The sequence below is a fragment of the Bos javanicus genome, chromosome 8 (assembly GCF_032452875.1).
Source record: "Bos javanicus breed banteng chromosome 8, ARS-OSU_banteng_1.0, whole genome shotgun sequence".
Lineage (NCBI taxonomy): Eukaryota > Metazoa > Chordata > Mammalia > Artiodactyla > Bovidae > Bos > Bos javanicus.
Genome location: NC_083875.1, coordinates 51160107 through 51181160, shown reverse-complemented (window position 1 = coordinate 51181160; position 21054 = coordinate 51160107). Strand labels below are relative to the sequence as shown.

Below are 21054 nucleotides of genomic sequence, written 5' to 3'. Positions count from 1 at the left end.
CACTCATTTAGTCAACATTTACTAGATGTCAGATTTTGTGCTAGGTGATGGGAACACTAAGTTCAAGACATGAATCCTGTTGTCAAGGACTTGACAGTTCAGAGCTAGGGTTAGCAAACAACTGTGCACCAAACTCTAGCCCACCACCTGTTCTTATAAATAAAGTTTTATTGGAAGACAGCCATGATAATCTAGTTATATATTAACTATGGCTGCTTCTGTGCGTCAACATCAAAGCTAAATAGTTGCAACAGAGACTGTATGGGCCATACAGTCTAAGATATATACTAAAGTTTTTGGACCCCTGGTCCAGTAGAATGTACTGAGGTACCTCTTTCTTGAGTAGGATATTGTTTCTATCTCACGACTGCTGATTTTGAGGTCAGTGGTCATCCAGAACTTCTACAGAAAATTGGCACTTTAGAAACTTGGGTGAAATTAAAAAATAGCTGGTTATTGTCCAAAGCCTCTCACATATGGTTGTGTCTAATTATCTAAGAAAAGTTAATGGAGAACAGATGATTTTTCTTGGTTCTTCTTAGAGTTTGAAACAGTTGTCACTTAGGTACTCCATCTAATGAAGTTCCTAAGCAGTTATCAAGTTACTTTATTTTTTTGGGGGGGGGCCTCCAAAATCACTGCAGATAGTGACTGCAGACATGAAATTAAAAGACGCTTGCTCCTTCGAGGAAAAGCTATGACCAACCTAGACAGCATATTAAAAAGCAGAGACTACTTTGTTGACAAAGGTCCGGCGGCAGCAAGAACACTTGTGAGCACATCTACGACTTCCCGACTCTCTCTGAGGAGCTGATCAACTAGATGATCCCTCACTTGTATGAGACACAGACACAGTCTGACGGCTTCTACTTTGTGTATGACCAGCTGGTGATGCACAACAAAGCTGACTATTCCTACAGCTGGACGCCCTGACCCCCCAAGCCATCCCTTACCCCAGGAGGGTGCTGGGCTCACAGCCGTGACCACCCCAACACTCACCTCTCAACCCCAGGTCTTCTGTCCGAGAAGTGTTGCTGAAGCTCTGAGCCCTGAGTCAGTGTTGGGAGGGAGGGTGCCTGAGGTGCCCCAGTCCAAGCCTATGCAGTCTACTCAAAGCTGTGGTTTTTCTAGTAGTCATGTATGGATATGAGAGTTGGACTATAAAGAAAGCTGAGCGCCAAAGAATTGCTGCTTTTGAACTGTGGTGTTGGAGAAGACTCTTGAGAGTCCCTTGGGCTGCAGGGAGATCCAACCAGTCCATCCTAAAGGAAATCAGTCCTGAATATTCATTGGAAGGACTGATGCTGAAGCTGAAGCTCCAATACTTTGGCCACCCAATATGAAGAACTGACTCTTGGAAAAGACCCTGATGCTAGGAAAGATTGAAGGCAGGAGGAAAAGGGGATGACAGAGAATGAAATGGTTGGATGATATCACCGACTGGATGGACATGAGTTTGAGCAAGCTTTGGGAGTTGGTGATGGACAGGGAAGCTTGATGTGCTGCAGTCCATGGGGTTGCAAAGAGGTGGATATGACTTAGCCAGTGAACTGAACTAAAGCAGTTATGATACCAAGTTACTATGAACCTGTAAAAAGCAAAGAGACACCATAGACTAGGAATCTTGGGACCTGGAGCATTCCCCTTTATCCTAGAACTATTCTAAAAGCAGACTATATAGTACATACTATATTTCTGCCAGGGATGTAATTTCTGAGGCATCTTGAAAAGTGATAGTGAAAGTGAAAGTCACTTGGTTGTGTCCAGCTCTTTGTGACCCAATGGACTATAGTCCATAGAATTCTCCAGGCCAGAATACTGGAGTGGTATCCTTTCCCTTCTCCATGGGATCTTCCTAACCCAGGAATCAAACCGGGGTCTCTTGCATTGCAAGCAGATTCTTTACCAACTGAGCTGTGAGGGAAGCCCTGAGGCATCTTAGATTTTATATTTTAAAATAAAACTGATAATTTCTCTTTAAATATATTAATGGAATCTAAATCTGAAAATGTTTTGATATCTATATCACACATTTAAAAAGAAAATCATAAACAAGCTCTTAACAAAAAATTTTCAGTATATATTATTTCTCCTTAAATTCACACTTCCATTTCACTACCCCTATAGAATTTTATTATGTCAAAATCTTTATATTTGAAAGTCTTTTATTAATTACCTGGTAATATTTCTCTGGAACAACAAATATATTATATATTTAAATTAAAAAATTTTCCCCTATGAGTACAAGTTTTGAGTTTTAACTTTCCTTCTGGATTGAATTATTATTATCACTATTGCCAAGTCACAATCAACAAAAATTTTATAATTTTATTACTAATTTTGTATTTGCTAAACATGTGATTAAATATTTAAGGGAAATTCATCTCTTAATAAGCCAGATGGGGCTTTTTTCCCTTCCAATGAATTCCGGTACCTATGCTTGTCTACTATTTACTACTAGAATGTAACGGGGTTTAGCATCACTTCTATTCCTATTTTTGTTTTTAGGAATGTAAAAATGTTAAAAATATATTCAAATAAATATGTAGGTGGAAGTGGAACTAATGTTGCTAAAACAGTTTAATCATTTTTTAAACTCCTTCTGAAATATATGCCTCAAAATAGCATTCTATCATCAAAAACTACCTTCATGATCTATAACTGACAATTTGGTTGTCTTCCTTCAATTTTGTTGAAAGCAAAGAAATAGAAACTACCTGACTTGTAAAAGCACATTTTGCCCTTTCATTAGAATTATTCACTTTCTCAGCATCTAAATCAAACTTTCAAATTGTCCTTTTGTTGCAGTGATATGCAAGTTTTTCCATCTTGGGAATCATGCACATAATAAAATTTGTCTTTTGTGGAACGGAAGTGAGATTACTCGGAAAAGGCAATGGCATCCCACTCCAGTACTCTTGCCTGGAAAATCCCATGGACGGAGGAGCCTGGTGGGCTGGAGTCCATGGGGTCGCTAACAGTCGGACACGACTGAGCGACTTCACTTTCACTTTTCACTTTCATGCATTGGAGAAGGAAACGGTAACCCACTCCAGTATTCTTGCCTGGAGAATCCCAGGGGTGGGGGAGCCTGGTGGGCTGCCATCTATGGGGTCGCACAGAGTCGGACACGACTGAAGCAACTTAGCAGCAGCAGCAGTGAGATTACTGTGAAAGTGGAGGAGCAAAGGAGGAGCCAACTTTCTCAGAGAATACGTTGGAAAACTGAGGGTGTGTAAAGTGATTCCATTTAGAAAACCTTTATATATTTTTCAATCTTAGGGATACGGATATTTTGGGGAGAATAATTCTTTGTTTGGGGGGACTGTCCAGTACACTGTAGAATGCTTAGCTGCATTTCTGACATTCACATACTGGATTCCAGCAGCACCTCTTCAATTGTGATAACCAAAAATGGCTCCTGACATTGCTAAGTATCTCCTGGGGGCAAAATTCTCACCTGTTTTGAACCACTGCCCCAGGGGATTAAGTACACAGGAAAGAAGACTCCTTAGCAGGGAACATCATACTTGAATTCTGTCCTACTAAGTACCAATGAGTTCACAACAGTCCTAAGGGCAAATGGAGATTCATCTATCTCAGAGCATAGGAATATTTAAAAATCTTCCCACAGCCCCACCAGAAGGTATCATTTCATCCTCTAGTTCTTATATTTTGAGACTTGAATATATGTGTCAGTGCTCTTTAACATCCCTATGAATTACAAAGTCCCCCCAAGTGTTGTCAGGAGATAAATAATGGGCTAGTTTAATGAAGGAAAAATGAAGGCAAGTTGATTAATTTTTCAATATGAGTATCCTGATCTTTCCCTCAACATTTGAAGTAATGTATTTCTTACATTGGGCTTCCTTAGTGGCTCATGGAGAAGGCAATGGCACCCCACTCCAGTACTCTTGCCTGGAAAATCCCATGGATGGAGGAGCCTGGTGGGCTACAGTCCGTGGGGTCACTGAAAGTCGGACACGACTGAGCGACTTCACTTTCACTTTTCACTTTCGTGCATTGGAGAAGGAAATGGCAACCCACTCCAGTATTCTTGCCTGGAGAATCCCAGAGGCGGCGGAGCCTGGTGGGCTGCTGTCTATGGGGTCACACAGAGTCGGACACGACTGAAGTGACTTAGTAGGAGCAGCAGCAGCACTAGCTCATACAATACAGAATCTGCCTGCAATGTGGGAGACCTGGGTTTGATCCCTGGGTTGGGAAGATCCCCTATAGGAGGACATGGCAACCTGCTCCAGTATTCTTGCCTGGACAATCCCATGGACAGAAGAGCCTGGGGGGCTCCTCTCACATTAGTAATAGACATATTATTAATTTCTCACATTAATAATAGCCTTCAGAGACAAAAAACAACGTTAACCAACTCTTTATAAGCATTTAATAAGGCAAGACTCTTCATTTCCAGTGATGGAGAAAGTTTTTTAGCTGTATATTATTATTATTATTTCTAGTACTTATTGTAAATTATGGCAGGTGACTTTCAAAAAGACTAGACTCTAAGGATCTTCAGAGGATGGGACTGAATTCTAGTCACTCGTGTATTTTTGACACTTAAGAGAGTGCTTGATGCATAATAGGTCCTTAATAAATGCTTGGTGATGAATGAGTGAACAGTTGTGAAAATATTAAATAAGTTAATTTTTGTAGTGAGCTATTAAACTTTCAACCTTAACCCTATTATCATACGAGCTGACCTCAGGCAAATGGCTGAGCTAAAATACAGTGAAGCATAGACAAATGGTAGCCTTATTACTATGCCAGAGTAATTGCACAGTCACTGTGACACTTATCTACAGACTAACCTACAGAGAATGTGTGGAAATTTTTGAAAGTACAGAAAAAAAAAAGAAAATAATTACCTGATACCTTAATATCACAAAGTAACTTTTAATATTTTTATATGTTTGCTTCAGTGTCTTTTTTGTGCATTTTATATAGTTTGGATCATGTAATATATACAGTTTTGCATTTTCACTTTTTATTTGTTTTCAGGTTTAGTGAAGTCAGGGATGATGTCTTCCTTGCTCACTATTTTCTCTCTAGAACCTAAAACACATTGTCCAATACATATAAACATTTAATACTAGTGAAGGGTATTAGCTACATGGCGGCTGTACTCAATCGCTGAGTTGTGTCTGACTCTTTGTTACCCCATGGCTCCTCTGCCCATGAGATTTTCCAGGCAAGAATACTAGAGTGGGTTGCCATTTCTTTCTCCAGGCTAATCACAGTGGCTACATATTAGTATTATAGTAAGTACATACTAAATGAAAGTGTGCTCTAAAGAGCATTATAGCAAAGCTTCCCTATATGGTTGAAAATATCGTAATGAGGCTATAACAAATCTTTAGGTATAAGACTTGAGGAACGAATTCTTTTGACACTTTACTTCCTTTGGAGAGATTCCCAGATGATGAATTACTGGGCCCAAGAGTATGCTCTTTTTTAAGTGTTTAGGCTCAAAGATTGTACTGAGCCAATATGAATATAAACACCAACTACAGAGTATGTAGTAGGCATTTATATCCAATTCATCACACCCTCCACAATTTGACAGGTGAAGATGCTACTAATATTGTTTTAATTATTTAATAAGTGAAGTTGAGCTTTTTCTTTCTAATTGTTTATTAAGCCATTTTTATTTCTTCTTTTAATAAAAGTTGTTTACATTTGGGGGACTTTTTTAAGGTGTTAAAACTGCATTTTTAAACTGTTAAAAAAGGTACTTCATTTATCACTTTGGGTTTCCTTTGGCTTAGCTACCCAGGGCACATTCCTATTTAGTCCTGTCCTGCATATCTCACAGGATGCTGTGTGCAGCATGCAGACGGTGCCTACAGACTCTTGCTGAGAACTATAGAGCATTAAACACAGGCAAGATAGTAGTATACATTTTACCTGCAATTACATTTGTAAAGCAATGAGACTGCATCTGTCAGCTTCTTCAGGTTTATGAAATCCCTTTTTTAAATGTTTTCAGAATTTTCCTTAAGTTCAGCTACAGTGCCAGGACTGACAGAATTAATGAGTATGAAGAAATATTCCACTGTTTCTAAAAGACAGAGTAAGCACAGAAGGTATTTTTATATGAGGTAAAAAAAAGAGAATCATCAGATAAACCTACATTTTTCCCAATGTGATATTATTAAACATACTAGACACTAAATGTAAGATGAAGACCACATAGCATGGATTCATATGCAGTCCATCTTCTTTCTAATAGTATCTGTGGTCAAATGTAGTCGAATTGTGGGAGTCAGGACCATTATATAATAAGATCAATTCAAGTCCTGGAGAATAAATGACAGGGTAGGGTTGGTGTTTCAAGCTATGTTTGCACAGCACAGTTCACACGAAAGAGGCCTGAAAAATCAATAACAGTGCACTAATAAATGTGCTTTTAAAAAATGTGAATGAACTTAATGTGAAAGCATAAAAAATCAATCATATAAATGATAGCTTGATGTAAGGAATATTATGCTTCAGCCAAAATGCAAAACACAGCCAAAATGCAAAACACATTAAATTGCCTTATTGTTAAAGATGAGCAGAGCTTTGCATTTATTCAGAATTAATGTCAAATTTAATTGGTTTTTTCTTTATATTGCTGGGCACAATTAGACATGGCAACCTCTTAATGTTGTCAAGATTTTTTTCCTTAAGAAAATATTTTATGCTTGTGCAAAATAGAGAGTTGGATAGGATGATAACAGGCCCTTGATATAAATGGTATATTGATGAGACTTTCAATCCCAGTCAATCAATCAATCAAAATTAATTAAACTCAGGTAAATGGTGGTATGCTCAACACTTCAACCCATTCCTTTACTTGAAATGCTTACGGCCAAAGACAGATAACCCTCCTCTTAAGAAACATAAAAACCAGAGGAGAGAATTGACAAGCTGAGGGACAAATTAATGAATTAGCATTATAAACTATTAGGCAAACGCATGTTGATTACTGAAGAGGAATTTCATATTTTGACATCAACAGGATTTATAGCTACTTCCCATAAAATTGTTTTTCTTAAAGTAGATGCAGCTAGGTTAGGATCTTAGTGGAGGAAAATCTATAAACATGTGATTTCACTAAAAATTAGAAATCTCTGACAAATAAGACATATTTAAATGAATGAAATTAAATTTTAGAATCTGTGAGGGAATAGTTATATTCACAAAATCTTACTGTATGTAATTTGACTTTGTTATTATTTTTACTGGACAGTTTCTATTTAGAATCTGTAGATGTTTCCGTAATTATTATTGTTGTTGTTGTTTAGTCACTAAGTCCTGTCTGATTCTTTTGTGATCCCATGGACTTTAGCCCGTCAGACTCCTCTGTCCGTGGGATTTCCTAGGCAGGAATGCTGGAGTGGGTGGCCATTCCTTCTTCAGGGGATTTTCCGCACCCGAGGATCAAACCTGCATCTCCTATGTTGGTAGGTGGATTCTTTACCATGGAGACACCAGAAAAGCCTGTTTCCATAATACTTAATTTAATTTTTCCTGAGATTGGTAAATGCCATGATCATTATTTTAGGAGTGAAACCTGTGGAGACCTATGGTTTACCCAAGAGGATCTTGTGATTGGATGAAATATAAAGTTTTACTACACTATTATGTATTACTTATATGGCCAAAATACTCATGAGAGATCTGGTACAAGTTTTATTTTGAGGGCCAATACTGGTCAAATGGTGGTACAGGTTGCATCTGGACTTAGCAAGTATTAATGCTGTAATTGATTAGTGATGTCTGCTGTGGATGCAGGGATGGTAGAAAATAACACAGCACAGCCTAAAACAGAAAGCGTAGAGTAATGAAAACAGAACCGGACTCAGAGTCGAAAGCCCTTGATTGAAGTCAAATTCTGGTCTCAACTTCTCTTAACAAATAATTATGGACAAATCATATATTTTCATATTTACAAAAAAGAGGTATAGTCAACACTGGACATTTGAGAAATTCAAAAGACTATTGAAGGAATTCTTTAGGAATTTTAAAAGAAAACCACTTTTGTTGGGTCTGAGACTGTTATCTTCGAAGGAATGGGTTGTTATACATTGTAAGTACTCAATAATTGGGATTTGTTGAATCACATTTAAATTTGACCTGCTATAGACAGTGTCAACTACAACTTTGTCACATACTTTCTTTTACTTTTTGGTCATTGTATATGATATGATATGTATATATATATGATAAGATAAAAGAAAGTCCTTTTTTGACTCTAGATTACCATTCATGTCAACCTTGTTAGATAATTTTTCGGAAATCATTAATGAAATTTCAGTGGAAAAAAATCAGAATTAATTTATTTAAATGCAAAAGAACATCTTCTAAAACTGATAAAATAAATTTTAATTTATTCTGACATGAGTGGCAGCCAGACTGACTTTTAGTAATATTAGTAAATAAAACAAAATAAAATCAAAACACAATTGAAAAGGTATTAATGTTACCTCATTAGCATTCTTTATTATTGGTATTTCTGAACTGTCTTCAGAAAGATACTCCAAAAGCCCCGTTCCTTTAGTACTTAGCTTTTTTGTTTGTTTTTAATGACAGGAATGAAAATATACATGCAACGGTGAAAGTGCTTAGAATTGCCTTTTAAAAGTAGCCAGCATTTAAAATAAAAAAAAAAACAGAACATTGGTGGGCTGTTTGTTTTAAATTTAAGTTTAGAGCAAACTGAATAGGTTAGGATCCTAAAAATTTCTATATAAATTTATCCAAAATATTTATTTAAATTATTGTCAAGAAGCACTGCACCTTAATGTGTTTTCCTGAACAAATGTTCCTCTCTTCAACCAGACTGTGTGGCATTTGCTCATATTCAACAACTGTGGAAATTTGGAACAAGGTTTCTTCTTAAAAAAAAAAAAATGTAATTCCTTTGCTAGGTGCCAGGCACAATTCATGTACAAGTTAATAGGAAATACCGTGTGTAATAATTATATTATTTGACCTGACAATGATAATGGTAGGCAACTATTCATTAGAAACTGAACATGCCTAAGTTCTTTAAACTGATGTGTTATTGTTTGATTCTGAAATCTAGCAGCCAGCAGCCACTGGGTGGTAAACTGTGATTCGAGTGTTCATTCTGGCTCAAGCTCTGTAATGAAACTTTTACTGGGCAACTTGGAACGTGGGCTTTTATGCTAATCCAGTGTTATGGAATCTGTATGAAGCACTTTTGCCAGCCATTCCTTGTACAGGTGAAATTAAACATATTCTAAACGTGCTTTGATAAATAACTAGTTTTTATTATTTTGATTACACTATTCAGGCAAATAAAAATACTACTACTGTTGGAATTTCATATCCTCAGAATCAATTACAAACAAGAACATATTCTGATTCTATATAACAAGATTGTCTTTAAAGAGTCTTTTTAAGGGCAAGATCAAAATAGTGATTTAATGTTTACTTGTACTACGCATATTTCCATTAAAACCAGAGTAAAAAAAAATCTAGATTCAGATTTCATATAACATTTATATAAACCATTCTTTGCCAAAGGTTTGATCAACATTTACCACCCAGAAAAGCACATTGGCACAGGCATAATATGAAGTGGCATATATGTCCATTGTCACATAACATGTGACACCATAGATAAGCACCAGAGAAAGTACAATAAATGAGGGAAGGAGTGTCCAGAAAACAAGTTGCCTTATTTAATAACTGATTAATCAAAACTCCTTAAAGTTAGAGGGGCCATTCTGTGCCCTCTCTTCCAACCTTTCACCTTTTCAGAAAATCCTCAAAAAAATGGGGAGTCACTTCCTGAATTTTTCCAGTTCCATGACATAAAGCACAATAGCCATTATATTATCAGAGTACGCTGCAACAACAAAAAAGCATCCCTTAATCTAATACATTCCGATTAATAATCAGCACTTAAAATGTGTCTATTTTTCAAGAATGAAAATGTATGACTTGTAGAAATTTGAAGATGAAGTTTATGCTAATGTGGAGGTTTATGACCAAGAGTGGTGATTTGGCTGCCTGAAAGTCTCAAATGGTGACATTTACTTTTCTGCACTCTCTCCAGCCCAGAGTCAGGTTTTCAGTTTTGTAGGCTCAGAAACTTGATCTCACTAGTGTCTCAGAGTAGATTAGACCTTAGTACAAGGATTCAAGTTAACTAAGCTCACAAGAGCTAATGTATAATACGGGAATGCCAAATTATCATTTCAAAATGAAGAGCCTAATTGTGAATTGCAGTGGATACTTTTTTTTCAGCTCCAGCAGCAATTTACCTGTAGACAGACAGTGCTAGGATGGACAAGGCCAATAGTTGTGTCTCATACTCACATTTCTGTTGCTACCTAGGAGTCCAGGAATTCTTCTTGAAATATGCTTAAGGGATAGAATAACTCAAAAGTCAGCAAGACTATTATGTTGATTTTACAGTTTGATTTTCAGAGTTCAATCTTACATCCAAGTTTCTGGAATGGAAGTTTGAAGATTATCACTATGGCCCTCACACACTGCTAACATACCCTATTATTTCAGTGGATTTTATTCTTTCTGATATCTAGTAATCTAAGATACTCTCTGGAGCAGATATCACTATTTTCAGGTAATGCCAGGTATTTAAGTGAAGTTGCTTAGTCATGTCCGACTCTTTGTGACCTCATGGACTGTAGCCTGCCAGGCTCCTCCGTCCATGGAATTTTCCAAGTAAGAGTACTGGAGTGGGTTGCCATCTCCTTCTCCAGGGATCTTCCCAACCCAGGGATCAAACCTGGGTCTCCCGCATTGCAGGCAGACGCTTTACCCTCTGAGCCACCAGGTATTTAAGGTAATGCCTTAAACGGTAAAGAAAATGAAACTCAGTATCTACCAGGCATTTCTTTATTTTACAAAGGCAAGAAATTTTCTTATAAAAACAAATGTATAAGAGCACTGTAATTTTTTTATTTTGCAAGTTACATTCTTCTTCACTGTGATATTGTCTAATTCTGTACATTTTCTTTTTGTAATTTAAGAATTACTTTAGAGCTTTCTTTTTTAAATCATCACTTGTAAATTCTTTTAGTAATAAAAGTTTTACTTGGAAACAATACTACTACTTATTTTATATTAGGATATGTTCTTTTTGGATCAGTTCTACTTCCATAAACTAAATTTCACATAACACTAACAATACAAGAAACAACCTCATTTATGATGAACAAATTAACCGAAGGACAGACTTCTATTCATCCTCAGAGGCCCATCTCAAATATCACTTCCCCTGTGAGAGCTACTTGGGTGTTTTAATAGCATCCCAACTGTATTCTGTTCTCCTCTCACTTTATCATAGATTTAACCTCACCAGTTGTCTATGTTTTATCCACGTAGGCATCCTCAGGCTCAATTTTGTGCTTCTGTTTGAGTTGATGCTCAATAAATCACGGATAAATGAATGTGAGTCACATGCATTTCTATTAGTATATATATGCTTGTAGAAGATGAAATCTTTAAGTCTGTCCCTTTCAAAATTAAAACTGAAAACTGAAACATTTAGGAAGATGGTCTTAATACTGAAGTGGATGTCTTAATTTGCACTCTTAAAAATGAGCTGATCAATGAGTTTGACAAAGTTTTCACAACAGGGGTGAATTAAGATTAATTCGTTCCAATTAAGGAAATTTGTATTTAAAAATTATATTAAAAAACTAGCCAGAAGATTAAAAGAAAATAATATTCTTCATTTTTTGCAGCCAGCAATACTGATTTATTTCATGCTAAGTAATGATTATATTCCAAGGCCTTTTAAAAAAGCTTTTGTTGTTTCTTTTTTAAAGGATAATTTTGTGCCCAAATTCAGAGTGTACCTTTTATACTTCTAATTCAATATTAAAGTATTTTATATCTACTTTTGTCACATGATTATAACATAAACCTAATAAAATGCAGGTAGTGGTGTAACTCTCTTTAAAGAAGGATGCTTCTTCAGGCAGTCATATGGAAAATTTTAAAAATATAATTAAAAGTCAACTTGTTGCAATATTCACTGGAAGAAAAGCTTTACTATGAGATAAAATCTATGTAACAATTTTCTTTAAGCATTCCATATCTTTCATATTCCAGATCTTTCGTATATGTACCAGGATATTGGGTTCACATGAATACAAAGTAATAAGCAGGATAGTAACAAAAAAACACAAGTCAGTAATCAACCAGATTATTTGCCCGTCTTTTTCTGTCTGTAAATCCACGGAATTTGAGAAATATAACCCAGGACCACAAGATGTGACAACTAATCACACACACAAAAAAATGACACCAATAAATACCCTTTTTAGTTAGGTAATTTACAAAGTCAGCATATCCAGCTAGTTAATAAAATATTTACTATGCAAAGGGAAACACGCTTAAGTTGAAGCCAATTACATATGTTCTTTCATAAGAACATGTTTTTGAACAAGTTTTTAGTCGCATGTTTTGGCAAAAGGTAACATTTATATTGACCTTTGTAAGAATATGCCTAAACCAAGAACATCCCAATGTAACTTTAAAACAAAATTGAGATACTATTGTAATGATTATCATAAAGTGAATTCTATTTCTAGTAGTTACAAAATAAGCCCTAACCAAGAAAAATGCATGTTACTTTTAATATAAAATACTGTACTTGCTAAAAGTTATTTTTAAAGGTTTTAAATGCTTACTTCTGCAAGGTATTATACACCGTAGGTAAAATATACACTGAATATTATTTTTAACTCCCCAATAACCATTAATGAAATTGCACCTATTATGCAGACAACAAATCTAGGACTTGAAATATTGATGGCCACATAGATGTATTATTTTAAAGGTGGATAGAACAGGCCAAAATTCTAAGTGGCTTGCAATTCAACATAATAATTTTGTGACTCTGTGATCACAATATTTTCTCTCATAAGAACCCATTCCCCAATGCCATTAGTTAACCACATGATTATTATATTTAGCTTGATTCTCTATAAATGCCATTATAACACCTGTGGTTTCCCTCATTAAAAATTGAAATGGATGGGGTCAGAGGTTGAAAGGGCAGCATATGCGCTATGAAAGAACTAGTTAACATAGCTATTATATTGGTGCACTGGTAAATCTCTTTTCTATTCATCAGATGATTAGTTCAATCAATATTTATTCCTCTATGCTCCCTTTGTCTTGTGCTACAAAGGAGACATCCTTCAAATTCATGGCATAAGCCTTGTTATCTATGAATTTGTTGCTTAATTTGAGAGGGAAAATTTTATTTATTTGGCAGTCCTAAATTCTTTGATTCCTTTTCTCTCTAATTGTCATTAGGTAGTATAATGGAGTTTTGTGTAGATTATTTATAAATAAACGCTATTAACAGTTTCTTTTCTATGCGACTGAAGTACTACATGTATCCATTTCTCCTTTTCAAATGCTCTGAAAAGTTGTTTCTGTTTCTCTAAATATGTTTGAATTTGGAAGTCTGGATTGTGAAAGCAAAGATAAGAATGATTTTCTCTCTCAAATATTCATTCTTCTTGTCTGAGTGGGTGGTTATAGGCACATACATATACATATTGTGTATCAGTGTGTATCAACAGACGCCTCCAAAGACTGCTATTATCTGCTAGGGATTCTGTTAAGTCAGAGATTCTATTCAAAGTAAGATAAATATTTGCAAGAAGCTGTAATTGGAAGATGATTACAAAATTATAGGAATAATACTTTATGTGTAGAGTGCTCATTTTATCAAAGGTCATTATTCATTACATTAAAAAAGATTTATTTCATTGGTCTACTTAATTTCTGTCCCTTATTATCTAAGAATGGGAGGAATAGTGAAACTACAGCTAAGATTGAAAAAGCCTCATATTAATTATTAAGTAAAATGTCCATTCCTAATATTAACTTTTCTGTGTATTTTAACATTACAATAAAATGTTTTGTTAATGTCAATTACATAAAATTAATGGCAATATAATTTAAAGCCTTTTTTGTCTTTATGGAATAGACACAGAAATGATTTAGTCTTCAGAAATTCTCATCATAATACTAGAATGATAAATATATATATAATTTAAGTCATCTCAGTCTCTAATAACTTTTGCACTAATAATATATGTATTCATAACTTCAATTTGTTTTAATCAGGCCAAAATTTGATGGCCTTAACTTTGATATTAATTCTCGAATTTCTTCATGTAATTATTTGCAAGGCTTATATTTCTCCAAGGGACAGTGGCATTGATGTTATTGTTCACAATTTAAAACCTTGCTTCATTTATAAATTTTTAGAACACCAGCATATATAGAATTTTAAAACTTGATAATTTACTAGAGTAATTTTTAACTCTTTATTAATTGGATGCTATAGCATGTACTTTAAATAAGAGGTATATTATGCATCACAATGAAAAAAATTTAGTAAATGCATTGTGATTCACACTTTTACTTTTTAAGACTATAATGAAAAGTATAAAAACCACACATAAAGCTGAAAAAAAGTTTTACTCGTCTTTTATGTAGGAAAATTTCCTGTATTGAACCATTTAAAAATCCTGGTGCTAATTCTGTAAATGCTACTTTTAGAAAAAGAAGTAGATATTATTATACAGTTGGAATGCCATATTCATGAAGACCAACCCTGAAGCTTAATATTTTCTTGGTGTTGAAAAATTTTTGTTGCTGTAAAATTAAGTTTCATGAGTATGAAGCATTTAAATTTAAAATACAATGTATTTGCATTACATATACACAAGGATAGTTGCTTTTAAGGTTGTAAATAGTTTAGTGTCTAACAAATTGTTACCAAAATAAGTAAATGTGGACATTTCTTTTGAGTATAAAATAAATGTGTTTTTATGTTAAAGTAAAATGGCACATAAACCACTTTAATAATAAAGTGAGAAATCCTTCAAGGGTTTTATAAACAGTATAGCAAATTATACTGCTGTCGATGGAAAATCCAGGACTTGTGAGTTTTAAATGACGGCTACAAAGGAGTTTTAATCTTGTATTCCCCATGTTTATAAAGCCCGCTGCTCAAAGTTCTTCCTTTCTATTTCCATCCTGGTTTCCAATTTCTGATTATCTGAAAATATAGAAAAGTTAAAAGCCTTAAAGGTACTAATATGTACTCCAGAAGTCCAGGATGTTAAGCACCTCTATGTCAAAATACTTGCTATAAATTCACTCAGGATGTTGGGGGTAGGGGAAGGAGAGAGTCCCAAGATGTAACCACCTAAGAAAAAAAAATTTTTTTTTCTGGTGAAATATGTTTTCAACAATACTTGAAATATAGCTTTAGGATTTTTCTTTGAACTGTTTGAATGTTTGCTTTTCTTGGATTATAAAGGCAGTTTAGTAATAATTACTTAATGAACAATTGCTAATGGCTACTGACAGAGATGTCCTTCCAGCAATGTTTTTTATTTGTAGGAAGTGGAATGTTGGTTAGAAATATTTAATTGGAATTTCTGGAAGAAATTAAGATCTAGAACAAGTCTAGGAAATTTAAAGGCCTGGCCGCCAGGACATTCAGAGCTCCAGACTTCCCAAGGATTGCCATACTTCTGAGAGCAAGCTGCTTTTTTCTAAAGTTAGCAGTTTATAAAAATTAACTACCTGAAAATAATAGCTGAAAGCCAGACTTTAGAAATGCCAAGCCCTATCCTTGCTTACAACAAGCCTAAAACCAGATTTCTAATCCCAGGGAGCCACAATCACCTATTGATTGCCACGACATCTGTGCCCCTGTTTTTGGAAGCAGGGTTTTCTGCGGAGGCAGGGCTGAAAAATCCGACCATTTCAGTGCCCCTGTGTAATAAACAGCTGGCAGGCTTCCCAGCAAGGAGTCTTGAAATCCACACCTCGGCTCACTTGTTTCTCACCTATGGTCCGACCCAATTAAAAGTCCTCCCTTCCACATTCAGAAGTTACCCTTTTCAGTAATGCAATCTAGGACGCAGCATCTCTAGACCTCATGTAGTAGGTACCCTCTAGCAGACAAAGGGTGAAAGGCTTTGTGCGCCACCAAATACAATCTTCTCCGCTCCAGGCCAGCCCAGAGTAAGCCGCAGCGCTGGGGACCGGACTCTGTTCATCTGTGGGGTAGGACAATGACCTAAAGATCAGCGTCTCTTAACCCCTTTCTTACTCCAGAGCTACCCTCAGGATAAAGTCTCTTAACTCTCCTAGACTGGCGGGGGCGGGGGCGGGGGCGGGGTGGAGGCTGGGGGTCAGAGTGTGTTTGCCGGGTAGGTCCCTAAGGCGATCACTCGATCATGGACCAAGTTTGCATCGCGCCAAATGCCCTGACTCAGTAGAGTTGCCAAATGCAAATCGTGGAGAGGAGGCTGAGGCACAGACAGGGACCACTGCGGACAGAAGACGAGTGTGTGCGCGCGCGCGTGTCTGAGCGTGCGCTCGTGTGGTGTGTTTGGGGAAAGGGAGTGGGCACACTGTAAAGCTGAGTTCGAAAACCGCCCCCTCCCCCAAGTAGCCCAGGCACAAAAGAAAGTTGATTCGTTTCCGCTCTCACTTGTCAAGTTCACACTCAGGTTCAGCCTGTGACTCCCACAAGACTTCTGAGTAGCCTGGCCCCTTCTCAGTCCTTAAAGCAATCAACCCTGATGACGTGGGAGGGTACAGTCTGTAGGAAGTGCGCAGAGATGACAGAGGAGAGACAGTAAAGTGTAACCGAAGGAGTGTCCAGGAGGTAGAGAGGACTTCGCCACATTTTAAGGTTGATTTTTCTCCAGCACATACCCTAAGGCCCCTTGAGAGCCATCTTAAGTTAGAGCCCTCTGGGACTAGGGGTGGGAAGGTGGGCTTCCACTGCTTTCTCAAGGTGACCAGGAGGCAGCACCTTCAAACTTCCTGAGTCCCCCAAGTGGGCACCTTGGCGGATCTGGACTGTCACTGGCAAATGCTCCTTCAGGAGCAGGGTGATCAAGCTGCAGCCTACTCTTGTCCCACACTTTTCTCTACAATTTACGGGAGAGTGAGTGGCTTTTGCACCCCAGGTCCCAGTGCCCTGTTGGAGTTGAGGGGGTGTGTAGTTTCAGGCCTTCATTCAGAATGTAAGAACCTAGCCATGGGAGCAGTATTGATTGGAAGCAGAGAAGTAAGAGTTGGACAAACTCACTGCCCCAGAGAGGAGTAGGGGAAACTGAAAGGAGAGAGGTTGGTGGTGAGACAAGACAGAAAAAGGAAAACGAAGACTAGGATGTCTCTTACTTAAAGGTTCTGCACTCTCCAATTACCTAAGTATAGGTTCTTGAAAGAATCTGGTTAGTGAAGCCCCCAACCAGGACACTGAACAGGAACCAGCTCATGCTCAACGGCCCCACCACTTGTGTGTGGGTCAATCAAGACCGTGTCACCAGGATGTCCCTGCCCCTTAGCTTCAGCTACCTCCCTCCCACCCAGCTCCTTGGACGGCCTCTCTGTTCCTCTTCTTCCTTCCTTCTCCTGCCACGTCCCAGCGCCTAGCTGGCTAAACCCAGTTTCTGCCTTAGCGTCCAGGTTCGGGGTTCACATCCAGCGGAGCAGGGGGGAACATGCCCGCTGCCCTCTCCCTACGCTCCTAAAGAGGTGCTGGAAGTGTGGGTGAGAGGTGAACACAGCCGAGTGGAAGGTGATGAGTGTTGGTAGCCCAACTCTCCCAAGTTCGTCTTGGCTAGCCCACCTGTCGCGTGGGATCAGGGAGGTAGGAAGGTCTGGAATCGGCCGTTTCCAACTTTCCGTTGCCGGGGCCCAGAGAGACTGGCGAAGCAGAGAGGAAAGCAGAGAGGAGAGCTTCCCCACCCCCGCCGCCACCGCCCCGTCGCAAAGAAGGCAGAATGGCTAGGAGGAAAACCCGGGGTGGGGGTGTGGGGCGGGTGCTCAGAGACTTGCACTTATCCTCATGGCACGCGGGCATCCGGCCCACTCTCCGAGAAAAGAGTGAAGTGGCCAAGCAGAAAGTGGAGCAAAGTGGGTCTGGCCACAGCGGGCAGGAAACCTGAACGTCCCGGCACCGAAGGGGAGAAGACAAAGTGATTCCCTAAAGCAGGTCAGGCCATCCGTCCCGGTAGCCCAAAGTGCAGCCGGAGCAGGTGTTCTGCCCCTGTCCCAGGCGCGTCACCCCACAGCCGCCATCTCGTCCAGGGGACCTGCCACAGCAGTCGCTGCCGTGGGTCCTTGCCCAAGGTTCACCCAGCACCGCCTCCCGCAGCGGCCCTTTGACAAAGGAGCCTTCCCCGCTGCGGGCAGCGCGGGCTTTTATCCTGTGGAACTTTCTGCGCAAAACTTTTTCAGAATGGTGCTCGTCCTTGGGCGGCGCAGGCTCGGGCACGCGGACCTGGCCAGGGCGCAGCTCCCGCGCGAGGGACGCGCGCAGGGGACGATCCCGGAATCTGTATCTAGCCCGACACTGCTCCCTCTGCCTACCACTCCTACGAAGGGACACGTCGGCTGACCTGGACGCTGGGGGCCTCGTAACCTGAAGAATGTGTGTATCCGTCCCGACGCCTGCCCCTGCGCCCAGTTAGCCCAACCCGGCCGGCGACCGCCGCGCACCCGGCGCGGTTAGCGGCTTCTGCCCAGAGGCATCTTTCTCCCGGCTCTCCCTCCAACCCGCGCTGGCATCCGCACCCTAGAGTGACACCCCAAAACGGTACAGTACAAGTCAAGGACCGGGAGGAAGCAACTAGAGTCGTCCCACTCTCCAAAAAGCGCCTTTCCGCGTCCCTCCGGAACTCCCGGGAGGCATCAACACCTTCCCACAACTTTCTATGCCCAGGCCGTTTGCAGCCCACCTGCGAACGCGAACTCAGGAACTGCGCCCCGCCAACCTCTTTCCTCTTCGGCTGGGTGCGCCCCCCCCACCCCCCTCCGTTTACCATCTGGCTTGAGTTGGCCGGACCGGGGAGACACGGCGGGCTCGCTTACCTCGCATGGTGTAGCCGCTCTCCCGCTCCGCGTAGTCATGAAGGTGCTCCCAGCCCGAACCCGGAGAGCCCAAAAATCCCGCTCAGCACGAGTGAAGAAGGTAGTCGGTGAAGAGCTGCTCTGCCGAGAAAACCATCCCTTTAGGTGGATGCCGTGGCCGGAGGGTGACGTTTGCCGCCGCCGCTGCTGTGTTAACAGTTTTGATGATGATGGTGGTGGTGACTGTTTTGATGGTTGTTTGGTTGTTTGTTTTCAGGAAGGGTGAAAAAAAAATGTGCGTGCTGGCTGGCTGGCTGGTGCCTGGGTTTTGTTTTGCTATTTTCTTTTTTCTTTCTCTTCAATGCGCTTGGTTTTTAAAAACCGCCACCGCCTCCGGCTCAGAAGATTTCTTTTGTGATCACTTGGACTGAGGAGGAGGAAGAAGGGCAGCAGCAGGAGCAGGAGTTGGTGGTGGTTTTGTTAGTTACAAAGAAGAGGGAGAAGGAGCAAGGGGAAAAAAAGGAAACAGAAAAGGAAGAAAGGCGGTGTGGATGGCAGAGCATGTGCGTTTTCACATGACATCTGTGCCTGTTAGCGGATCCACAATGTGAATTTTCACTGTTCAGTTACAGGGAGGAAGGGAGCGAGAGAGAAAGAGAGAGGAGAGAGATGGAGAGAGAGAGTCGAGAAGGGGCTTATACGCGAGGGCGGGTTTGGCTGGGACTTCCAGGCCCCGCCTCCTGTCAGAGCCGCCGCCAATCAGCGCCCGGCATCTCTTGGAAGGGCTGGGACCACGGGAGACCGGCTTGAAGGCGAGGTGAGAGGAGGGGGTTAGGACACTGGAGCCTAAGGCGGCCGGGGCTGGAACTGGACAGTAGAGACTGTCCGAACTGGGTGGAGGGGGAGGAGAAGGGCCGATAGATGGGGGCAGATCTGCAGGTGACATTCACTTCCCACTCCAGGAGGAGGGAGCGGGTACTGACTATCATAGTCCTTGGAGGGGAGAGACTCGGGGCTCTCTGGGTCCCAGATTGCTTCCCTCTCTTGTGAACCCCGGATTGTTAGTTTTGAATTTATGGCTGCCCTTCGCAGAGTCCATTTTCGGTAAACTCCGTGTGCCTGGCGGTGGTTTCCTAGGGCGGGACGCTTCAGTTTTAGTGCAAGAGTCAACTTTCATCACTTAGAGCACAACTAAAATGCAATCCCATGCAAGTAGCCCTCCTCTTCCTTTAAAACCATCTTTTACATGCTTCCTGCCTCAGTCCTAAAAAAAATAAATAAATAAACAAAACAATGAGATCTCTTTTGCCTTTTAAAATAATTTTACAAAATGTTCGTGCTTTCTTTTATCGAAGAAATTGATTTTATTAGCATTTGTAGTTGCTATTTAACTAGCGTTGGGCCACAGGACTCAAGGATAAGAGCCCCAGGTAGCAGTGTGGCTACCTTAAGTGATGTAAGGTAAAAGGTTGATGCTACAAGGTTTGATTGTGTGGTGCTACTAGTGATGGCACAGGGCTTTAGGTGGGAGGAACTAATTATTCTAGTTGATACTAGAAGACATTTGTCTAGAGAGGTCTGACACTTAAACGTAGGTAGGTGTTGTATTCCTTCGGTAAAAATTGTCCTCTATGACCACTTATTTGTATTGTGGTAAAAATCTAATATATATATATCAAAACTGTTCCTTTTCTTTCTTTTTTTTTTTTTGTTGGAGTATGTTGGAGTAGTTTCAGGTGAAGAACTGTTCCTTTTCAAGTTTTCTCCTCTCTTTGGGCATATTAAACAGATGATCACATCTACTTCCCATAGTGAAACTGAAAGTCACTCAGTCCTCTTGGACTCTTTGCGACCCCATGGACTGTACCATGGAATTCTCCAGGCCAGAATACTGGGAGGATAGCCATTCCCTTCTCCAGGCCATCTTCCTAACCCAGGGATGGAACCCAGGTTCTCCCGCATTGCAGGCAGATTCTTTATCAGCTGAGCCACCAGGGAATTTCTTAAATACTTTGATTAATTAATCACTCCAAAAGACACAGAGGTGAAAAAAAAACTGCCTTATCTACTCAATTTTAAGGCATTAAGGCTTCTACTCTATAGCATACCTGTTGGTAAGAGCAGGCCACATCATTGTTTAGATAT

At 39.7% G+C, this 21054-nt stretch overlaps 1 protein-coding gene across 1 annotated transcript in view; it reads right to left on the bottom strand.

The window, feature by feature from the left end:
* The window catches only part of RORB (RAR related orphan receptor B), a 211041-nt gene extending 190830 nt beyond the window's left edge, over positions 1-20211 (bottom strand). The window contains exon 1 of the mRNA XM_061425551.1: positions 18931-20211. Within this exon, the coding sequence (XP_061281535.1) occupies positions 18931-18937 (7 nt within the window). The 5' untranslated portion in view covers positions 18938-20211. The remainder of the gene's footprint in view (positions 1-18930) is intronic.
* Between the last annotated feature and the right edge of the window lie 843 nt (positions 20212-21054).